The sequence below is a fragment of the Phallusia mammillata genome, unplaced genomic scaffold (genome assembly GCF_965637545.1).
Source record: "Phallusia mammillata unplaced genomic scaffold, kaPhaMamm4.hap1.1 HAP1_SCAFFOLD_94, whole genome shotgun sequence".
Lineage (NCBI taxonomy): Eukaryota > Metazoa > Chordata > Ascidiacea > Phlebobranchia > Ascidiidae > Phallusia > Phallusia mammillata.
The window spans coordinates 32,501-42,845 of NW_027648848.1; the positions used below are offsets into that span (position 1 = coordinate 32,501).

The following is a 10,345-nucleotide window of genomic DNA, read 5'->3' on the forward strand; positions in this document are numbered from 1 at the left end:
AGAGTGTTCAAAGCAGGCGGCTCGCCTGAATAATGGTGCATGGAATAATGGAATAGGACCTCGGTTCTATTTTGTTGGTTTTCGGAGCGCGAGGTAATGATTAAGAGGACGGACGGGGGCATTCGTACTGTGCCGCTAGAGGTGAAATTCTTGGATCGGCGCAAGACGAGCGACTGCGAAAGCATTTGCCAAGAATGTTTTCTTTAATCAAGAGCGAAAGTCAGAGGTTCGAAGACGATCAGATACCGTCCTAGTTCTGACTATAAACGATGCCAACCAGCGATCGGGGGGCGTTAGTTTGACGACCTCCCGGCAGCTTGCGGGAAACCAAAGTCTTTGGGTTCCGGGGGAAGTATGGTTGCAAAGCTGAAACTTAAAGGAATTGACGGAAGGGCACCACCAGGCGTGGAGCCTGCGGCTTAATTTGACTCAACACGGGGAATCTCACCCGGCCCGGACACAGTGAGGATTGACAGATTGAGAGCTCTTTCTTGATTCTGTGGGTGGTGGTGCATGGCCGTTCTTAGTTGGTGGAGCGATTTGTCTGGTTAATTCCGATAACGAACGAGACTCTGGCTTGCTAACTAGTTACGCGACCCGATCGGTCGGCGTTTAACTTCTTAGAGGGACTAGTGGCGTTTAGCCACACGAGATTGAGCAATAACAGGTCTGTGATGCCCTTAGATGTTCGGGGCCGCACGCGCGCTACACTGACCGGATCAGCGTGTGCTCGCCTTGGCCGAAAGGTCCGGGTAACCCGCTGAACCCCGGTCGTGCTAGGGATAGGGAATTGCAATTGTTTCCCTTGAACGAGGAATGCCCAGTAAGCGCGAGTCATCAGCTCGCGTTGATTACGTCCCTGCCCTTTGTACACACCGCCCGTCGCTACTACCGATTGAATGGTTTAGTGAGGTCCTCCGATTGGACCTGGCGCGGTCATTAGAAAAATTACCCTTGTCAGTGAATAAATTAACTATCAACTGCCCATAGTTAATAGTTTGGTAGGCAATACAGTTTTTTGCTTTCTTTGAATATTATAATCTTAATTGTTTGTAAATAAATACAACGTGATTACCAGGTGGTTTGAATTTTGTTTTCTATTGTTCAACCAAAAACTTCAATTGCCAGTTTGTTAGAAATCCTTGGAAACAGGACAGCCCAAAAAAACTCTTTCAAGAAACATTTTAAAACTAAAAAAAATATTTGGCCGAGAGTTACATATGTAAAAAACACATTTTTTATTTTAAATACTGGCACAAACAAATATTTAATTTTTTTTGAAATATATCTGCTTCTTGTTTTAAATGAACCAAGATTGAACTCAAACTTTTTCCTGTTTAGTACTTCAACCACTAAGAAAACCAAACAAAAGCACATATTATAAAAAAAACCTGGTAATATTCCAACCAATGCTGCCAGTTTCAGTCCTAGGTTTAGTGCATTGTGAAAAAAGCAATTGATATTGTACAAAGTGTATTGGGAAGGGGTATAAAAGCTGCACGATTTCTGATGCCCAACTAATGCAGCCTTCCATGGCTATTATTGTAGCTAATATTTATGACGTGCTTCACATGCAAAAAACAGTCAATACTCTGTGGGTGTTGATATAAAGATCAGAAAAGGTAACCAAACCTGAAAAGTGCTTATGAAGTGCAAAAAACACAGTAAATTGCATATTGACCAGTTTTGCTGGATGAAAATCTTCAAATGTTGCTAAATTTTGATATAAAATATGCTAAAATGTAATTTAATACTATCATTTACATCTTCATCCTAACTTTAAAATGTTGACACTACCTTAAAAGAGTTTCAGATTTAAGACTTCAATGTCATTTTTTTAAACATTGTATTTGGTTGTTCAAATTTTCACATTTGTTGTGCATTTAGAACCCATTGAAAAGTTAAAATGGACTACTTTGATTTACCCACTATTTAATTTGTATACTTAAAGGCTGGGTTTAACAAACCATCTCAATACAAAATGAGTCACAAGAATAATGCCAAAAGGTACAGTGTATTTTTTCCAAAACAAGAAAAAAGCAATCCATGAATTTTAGATTTGTTGTTCTGTAAACCAGGGCTTGGTGTATTAAATTGTACACAAATCTTGTAAAAACAACAACAAGTCACAATTACAGTGGAAATGATAAGCATTTTAAAAGCAGTTGCATCGTGACAAGGTATCTTTATGTTGACATCACAGAAGCTAGAAACAAAAACACACAAAACTTGAATAATTTTTTTCATACAGATTGATTTTTGACAAAAGCTGCACTTAATATTTTCTTTCCAGAAACGATCATTTAACACTCTTCAAAGGACCAGGACAAAAGAATTCAATCCTCTCAGTTTATACACCCACTCTTTTTGAAGTAATAGCAATATGATTTCCAATGCAACTTTAATTGGTTCAATTGGATTGTTTCATTGGTTCAAAATTTTGTAATTTTTGTGCACAAAAGACAAAATCTACCAAAAAATGCAATAAAACCTATGAGGGAAAATTTTATTTCAAACATTTTGGTGTCAAAGGTTTATCTGTTTTGTTTTTTTATTTATGATCATCTTCTGGGCTAAATTCTAGTAGCTTTCATCTGTACCTGCTTAAGAGACATGTGTCAGTTTGTAAATTGCTATTGCAATCCTTTTACGTGTTGGTACAGACTCTCCAACACTCCTTACATCTGATAAAACAAATGTTTGCATAAAAATGTTCATGTATATTACATGTTTAGCAACAATATTTGTGTAATTGTGCTCTTCTGGATACTATTTATGTTATTGTTTTATATTTCATCTATTTTATCAATTTAAATACAAAATAGGAAAACATTTAATAACAATTTTAATTTACTTGTCTACATACTTTCAGAAAATATACTTTCATTCCTTTAAAAGTTCCATATTTCATATTGAATGTCCACTATTTGCCCAAAATTTTCAATTGCAAATCTGTAAATGTTGAAACAACCCATTTCCAAAAATCATCTCATCTAAAAAATGTGCAGGAATAGTTGATCAAAAGGTAACAACAGAATTGACAACTAGCAGGAGTAGAGCTGCTACTAGACTTACTGACCCATAAACATGTTGAAAGCATCAGAAGAGTTTGTTTCATTGTTTAAGGTGGGTACAGTTTCATTCACAAAATGTGACATGTGCAATGATTTATCTTTGGCTATAAATTATTTCCTTTTTAACACTACAAATCTAAAAAATGCAAAAAATGTTAGATATTCTGTTATGATATTGTTTCTACTTCTAGATTTTAAAATGACTTCTCCATTTTAAAATGACTTAAAAAAGTGGTGCTAAATTGACAATGTTAGCTGAAATTGACATGTATATCAATAATATGTACCCTTTTAGACTATGTTAAACACAATCTTTGTACACCATGTCATTTAATAACTTAAACCATTTACTGTTTATTAGGCAAGATTTACAGTTAATGTGATTTCAACATTAACACCAAACACTTGTGACAAGCGTCTTCGAATTCCAAACGCAATCGTTTTGGCCCTATTTTCAACAATGCTAATGTGCTTTGCTTTGACACATTGCAATTCAATAAAAATGTTTAATGAGTTTTCCGTAGACTGCCATTCCATTACTTCGGCTTTAGTTGTGTAAGGAAGTTCTTCATTCAAATTTTCCATTAATGTAGCACGCACTGCATCTTTAGCAATATTGTATGTGCTTTGGTCGGTTACAGTCTTGCTGTGAAACCGCCATGATTCTGCTACTGCTTTTGAAAGCAAATAATTTCTTAGTTCATTGACATTTTCACCCAATAGCGCTGATACAACAAACACCTCTTGAAAATGCGGCCATCCAGTGCAATGACTCAGATCATTCAAAATTTGTCTCTCCTGTTTTAAAGCAGTGTTTATTTCAGATGTTTCAATTTTCTTTACATTTTTAAATGTTTCAGTCACTTCAGTTTCAAGGGGTGGCATTTCAATAGGTTCCATGGGAGCTGTTTCTTTTGGACCAAAAGGCATGCCACCGACAGTTCCATTTGTCAGGGCACTAATAAGAGAAAGCACCTCATGTTGTTTATGCATTTTGTCCACTTTGTTGAGGACCAGGATAGATGGAACATGCTGGTACTTTAAAAGATGCAAGATTGTTACAGCACTTAGTGTCCCTCTCCTTATTGAAGCTGTTACCAGATCAACTACCACCATACAAAGATGTGCCTCCTGCAAACACTGGCCTGGCATATTTGCATGTTCATAGTTTCCAATTATCTTTTTGCTTTTACTTCTTGTTCGTATACCAGGGGAATCGTAAAATTCAATCTGGGTGTTATCTAAAGTAAGTATAGCAAGAGCATTACTCGTTGTGGAGTCCGGTTTTCTAGCTGTAGGCAGGACAGGCATGCCAGTCAAGTTATTAATGAGAGTTGATTTTCCTACATTTGGCATGCCGATTACACCAACTCTTAGTCGAGCAGGGTTAGGTGGCTGGTCTGGTTCTCGCATGAGTAATTGTTGTTGAATTTTGTCCTGTACTGGAACATGGCACTTTGGTGAAGATGACTCAGCGACCGTTGAAGAAAGCTTTTTGCAAAGTACATTCAACCCTGTTGAAGACTTGGGCAAAATGTGATCAAATCTAATGGCACAAAATGACAGTCGACTTGTAAAAAACATTTTTGTCTAAAAATGTAACTCACAAGTCCTACATAATAAAACCTTGAAACAAAAGAATTAGTTAAAGTTATAGAGTCAGATGGCTAGGATTTTGTTTTAAGCTTTTTCACAGCAGTTTCCAAAAGATTTGCGCTTCAAATTATATCATTACATACAAAAAACACTGTTTTGTTATTGTTTAGCAATATTACTGGCCAGTTAAAACTGCCAGTAAACTGTAGTCACATCTTTTCAAGCAAAATCTTTCTGGCCATACCAGCAGAAGAGTTGGCATTTGGATAGCACTGATAGAAATTAAATCATGAAAACCTGAATCAGGAAAATATGTCTTCTTGTATATACAGGTAAACATTTATTCCACTTTGATAGCAGCTAGTAATTATTTGGGTGGTAGTTGTGGTAGTTTTTAGAGGCATGTTTTGTAGCATGGTTAATGATGTTTTGAAAACACATTGCCGCTAAACACTTTATGAAATGGAACTTTTTAATTCTTTAAAAGATAACTCAAACTCGCAAATCTGCAAAACCACGTTCCTTGCGTGATTTAATGTTTACAAACCAAACCACGTGCGGTTATTATCAGAAGCTTGATGCACAACGATTCGCGTTTATTTATGTTGCTCAACCACGATTCGCATCGATCCCTTCCAGTGGTTTTCAACTTTTTATACTTAATTCCTCTTTTTTGACGTATTACTTTTTTGCATATTCCTTCTCATTCAGCAAAACTAATGTTGTTTCGGCAGGAGATACGCTACAGTCAAGTAAATAAACAAAGTAAAACAAACTTGCTACCGTATATGCTATACCAGATCGCGTTTATGAGTTTAAAACATTAAGTACGCAATAAACGTTTGAAGCACAATACCGGTTAGACACATTAGGCCTGTATTAAAATTCCAGATAAACGCATATTCGGTTCTTTTTACTTTCCACCTCAACTGAGTAGACTAGCCTACTCACAATCGAATACTTCTTGGTACGAATTGTTTTGTTTTTACTTACCTTTACTGTTAAAAAACGTGAAAAAGCTGCACCTGACTGAAAATTACTTCACAAGTTGGACTCACACCGTCAACGCGACAAAGTATATTGGCGATTAAGAAAAAAGCACTAAGCAAATGGTTTTCATTTCACAGGTTTCAAACAAAAAAATTAAACAGAAACGAACGGACAGCAATCGACAAAGTGAAGTTACTTGTTCTCATAGAATGGAAACAAAAAGCAGCTGAACAGTGTGATATATGGGCTAAACGTTACGCCCAAATAGGATGCAAAATTGTTTAGACACTGGCAACAAACGCAATGCTATTCGGTTACATATAAAACAGTTCGGCTATTTCGAGCTTTGTACATGGTATCAAAATTTGGCCTTAAGTAGCTGAAGCCAGGTACACAACAGAAAATAGCCAGGGCTGTGTAGGCTAATGGAATCCTCAAATACTTTTATTTAGGCTACGTTAAACAGGCTGCCTAAAAAATCGTTGGCGACGTAAAAAACGTAAAATTGCGACTACAGTTGGCTATATATCAGTCTTTAAATATTGTGAATAGCTAACAGACAGTTTTCAAACAAAAACTATAGTTTGTAACGTAGTATCCCCCATACGTTATGATTTCATCTCATTCCGACCCCTTATTTCAATCTCATCAGGAATCCAGTTGAAATTCGGCTCTACATCCCACTGCCTTCTCTCTCAATGTTTAAACCTTCCAGGTCGAGAGAGGGTGTCCCTCATTAGATCAGCACTGGCTTTAGAAGCACTGTTGTCGGAATAGTCAGGTTTTCCGGCTCCATAGATGTCAGCAATTTTCTTAAAGCGGGGTCCCCACTCGCAGAGATAGTCATAATCCTGTACACTTTCGTCTGACGAAGTACAAAGACTACTAAGGGAGCCAGCGTCCGAACCTTCGCCTTCGTATACGTAGATCTATATACAAGAGTTAGATGGTTAAAATACAGAAAAATATTTTGGCTGTATAAAATGCGAAGAGGGTAAGTGAAAACCCTCACCTAAATCCATCAGTGGTAAAAGAAAAGCCTCCGGTTCACCTATGTACTTTGGAACACTATATGCACAGATCTGTTTACAACTCGCTGAAACTTTACTGGTATGCACCTTTTTATCAATCTTTTATGCGATTTAAGCGGTTATAATCAGGTGTAACTGATGTTATTTTTCCCATTAGGTCTACGGTTTTTGATAACTTAAACACATCTGATCTTTAAGCCCATGCAGTACTAAGCTTTACCAGTAGGCTACAATGTCAGGTAGCCCAATCAATAGGTATAAACCGGATAATTGACCAAGCGTATTTAAGTGAGAGCAAGAATGTCAGCATGAAGTGTTTACCTGCAAAGAATCAAAGGCGAGTTTTCGGTCATCATCGTCTTCAGCTGCCTTTCTGTCGATCACAAAGTCGCGAATGTCTTCACTGGGAATCGGTCTTCTTTTGTTTGATGTTGGGTCGTAAGGTGGCAGCAGACTGACCTTGGTTGAGGGTGGACTTGACATTCGGAATTTTACTTGGGATCTAGTGAAAGAAGAAAATGAAAAGATTGTCTTAAAGATGGAAACTCCATGTCTGGTTCAATTAGTGTTCAATTTTTTTAGGAGTTTAATTAGGAGTTACATCGATGACTTTCTTTCTTTTACATTCAGACCAGTGGTTTTCAACCATTTTTGGTTCACTGCATGCTAATATAATACCTTATTCAGTCTTGGATAAAAGAGCTAAAATTGGTTGCTTGTAGAAATCGACTAACCAGGATAAACTGTCGGTCCTTATTAACCTCGCGGCAATTACAAATTTGACTAAATATGGCCAAAGGAACTTAGGTACTCCAAAAAACATATGGGACTAACTGGTGTGCCAGCACTCAGGTTGGGAACCAATGGTTGTTAAAGTTTACATCAGCGGTTCTCAAACTAGGGTCCGCGGTCCTTTAGGGCAGGGGTCCGCAAATACTTTTTGGCGCGACCCTAAAAAAATTGCTCTAAATTTTCGCGACCCAAGCATCAAGTCTGTGGAAAATACTAATCATCTCAATATCAATATTAAGACTGCTTTTATGCTATTGTCAGTTGCTATTTTCACATAAAACAGTAGGTAAACGAACAGTAGGTAAAAAAAACTGTGGGCTCTGTGTTGAGAACACAGCTAATCAGAAAACGCATGCTTGCATAGGTGCGCTCAACTTTTTGCATTGTTACATAGACTGTATGTCACAGTTACGTAGTCATACGTAACAATGCAAAAATAATTAAAAGGTTGAAAAAGCCGAAATTCATTAATACTGTAGATGCGATGCTTATATTCCTGGAAAATTTAAAATATTTCGCGACCCAGACTGGAAGGTCTCGCGACCCAAATTTGGGTCGCGACCCACTATTTGCGGACCCCTGCTTTAGGGGTCCGTGAGTCAATTTTTGGGGGACCGCGAAAAGGTTGAAGTACTTTTATAATCTTGTTTTGCGCCAGTTTGTGCCACTGAATCAGTTTAAATCACAGTAGAATTGACAATCGTCTGTCCCCAATTGCTAAAATTGCCTTGCATGACAACTAACAAGAATGCAATCGTTGGCACACAATCGTAATGTTTTTGTCTTGTTTGTGATGTTACATGCTGTCTTTGGATCATTGTTAAGCGCAATTTCGCATAACTAGCTAAAATCCTGCAATCGACTTTCGTTTTTCTGAAATACACATTCAGGCTTAAGGACCGCGAGCCCCCGAAACAATGGCAAAGGGACCGTTTTGAAAAAATAATGAAAAAGTTTAAGAACCACTGGTTTACATAATCCTATTGACAATCTTAGAAGTCGACATACCCAGATGCACTGCTGCAATAATCTTTTTGGAGAGCGCTAAGGTCGTAAGCAGCTGTGTCTTCTTCACCACCGCCTTCCTCATCATATTGGATGATGTTTTCACGAATGTCTTCATCATCGAAAGAGCTCGTACTCGCTTTAATCAGAGCATCACTTCGCAATCGTCGCCGCCTCCGCACAGTCAACAACACGACAACAAGTACTAGAAAACATAAATAATGATTTTGGTTACATTAGCTCATATGTCCTAACATGTATTGGTTCGATACAATTCTGTTAAATACGAGACATATTTCAAAATTTGGTAAACCTATTACGTCAGAAAATTTTTATCATAAGGCCACGTGACAAGCTGGTTTAAAAACATCTGACTTGTTCTTAAATCGGAAACCGAATGTTAAAGTTTTGGATATTTCAACTTGTTTCCACATTCTTGCCATAGTAAAATACACTTGGGTTTCTGAGCATAAACTTTTTCTCATATACTTCTTTTGACAATAAATAGATAAAACTTACCCAGAAGCAGCAAACAGGCGAGTATAAGGAAAATCAAGACTTCTAGTTTGATTCCACCTTTGGTAAGCATTGCGTCGCACTGGGGAACACCGTCGGCACATTTGCAAACACGAACTGTAATAAAAAATCAAAATTTACAAACACACTAAATAGTTACCTTTCTAAAAATTAGTATTGCCAGTTATTTAGTACTTTGTTGTTGTTTCTATAAAAAGTCTACTACTTGTGCAAAGTTACCTGTTAAAAGGTACGTGGCGTTAAGTTGAGGCTTTCCGTTGTCAGACACAATAATTGGGAATTGGTATTTTTCAGATGCACTGTAATCCTTACGGACGGTGAACAACGAAGCTGTGTCGTCTGGAACAAAAGTTTCACGTTAAATGTAGAAAAACTTAACTATTAAAGGGCATTGCATGACTTAATGTTATTTTGTAGCACTTGGTAAACCATTGTCACTAAAAGAGCTAGAGACGTATGGAAAACATATATTTTCCGCTTTTTTGGTGTGGAAGTATGCGAGGGTTTGGTAACTTTATGTTCGTGATAATGATTATAATCATATAATCCTTATCGGTGGCTGCTATTGACAACATACAGATTAAACTGATTATGAAGTTGTATCTGTTAAAAGTAGTGAGTGAGTGAGTGAGTGAGTGAGTTCCAAAAAGCCGTAATTTTTGGGATACTGAAAATCTGTGAACAATCTGTTGATGATAATTTAGCGTTAGATTTGTTGATTAAAATGTTACATCTTTTCAAAGTGGTTAGCGAGTTTAGAGTTAAAATGCCCAGAATCTATTGATGGTGTATTGTTTAAAATTACGTACGTCACTCTACAATCAAAATCATTTACCTCCGTTATTCACAAGCCTAAAATCTTTATTCCGTGTTTGAAAGGAAAAATGGAACGGGGCACCATTTGAATTAGGGTCATCGACATCAGTCATTTTAACCTTTGGCTTGAGTTCCTGAAATTAAAAAAATAACGATAATGTGTATTTGATTCTTATCAGTACCATAAAATTGTCTGATGAGTTATATACCTGAATGTCATCTGGGTGATTTTCACACACAATGTATTCGAGTTTGTCGCCATCTAGCGGTTGAGGTGGATGGTCGTTTACGTCGGCGAGGCGAATTATTACTTTGGCAACACTGTCTGGAGACTTCCAAGCTGAAAGAAACATATCCTTGTTAAATTCAACTTTTTGGTCGCGTTTTTTGTTACTCTTCTACTTGCTCTTCTTGTTTTTGCCAAAAGAATATATTTTACCTTGTTTTATCAGACGCCAAGTGATTTTGATTGAACATTTGTTATTATCTTATTACTTTATCTCA

General features: G+C 37.1%; 2 protein-coding genes and 1 non-coding gene across 3 annotated transcripts in view; 1 reads left to right on the forward strand and 2 right to left on the reverse strand.

Annotated features, from left to right (window-relative positions):
* Positions 1 to 1,037, forward strand: part of LOC145207130 (small subunit ribosomal RNA) — a 1,816-nt gene extending 779 nt beyond the window's left edge. Inside the window, exon 1 of the ribosomal RNA XR_013853752.1 lies at positions 1 to 1,037. This exon is cut by the window's left edge and continues 779 nt beyond it. This is a non-coding gene — a ribosomal RNA (small subunit ribosomal RNA).
* A 2,172-nt stretch (positions 1,038 to 3,209) lies between these two features.
* LOC145207125 (GTPase Era, mitochondrial-like) lies at positions 3,210 to 4,719 on the reverse strand. The gene has a single exon (XM_080078604.1). It carries the CDS (start codon positions 4,656 to 4,658, stop codon positions 3,432 to 3,434), a length of 1,227 nt encoding a protein of 408 aa, XP_079934730.1. The 5' UTR covers positions 4,659 to 4,719; the 3' UTR covers positions 3,210 to 3,431.
* Positions 4,720 to 5,732: 1,013 nt separating this feature from the next.
* On the reverse strand, positions 5,733 to 10,209 carry LOC145207124 (cadherin-7-like). The gene is made up of 7 exons (XM_080078603.1): positions 10,051 to 10,209; positions 9,861 to 9,975; positions 9,245 to 9,364; positions 9,008 to 9,121; positions 8,492 to 8,693; positions 7,013 to 7,193; positions 5,733 to 6,589 (listed from the first exon to the last, which is right to left on the reverse strand). Exons 1-7 carry the CDS (start codon positions 10,192 to 10,194, stop codon positions 6,356 to 6,358), a joined length of 1,110 nt encoding a protein of 369 aa, XP_079934729.1. The 5' UTR covers positions 10,195 to 10,209; the 3' UTR covers positions 5,733 to 6,355.
* Positions 10,210 to 10,345: the final 136 nt, after the last annotated feature.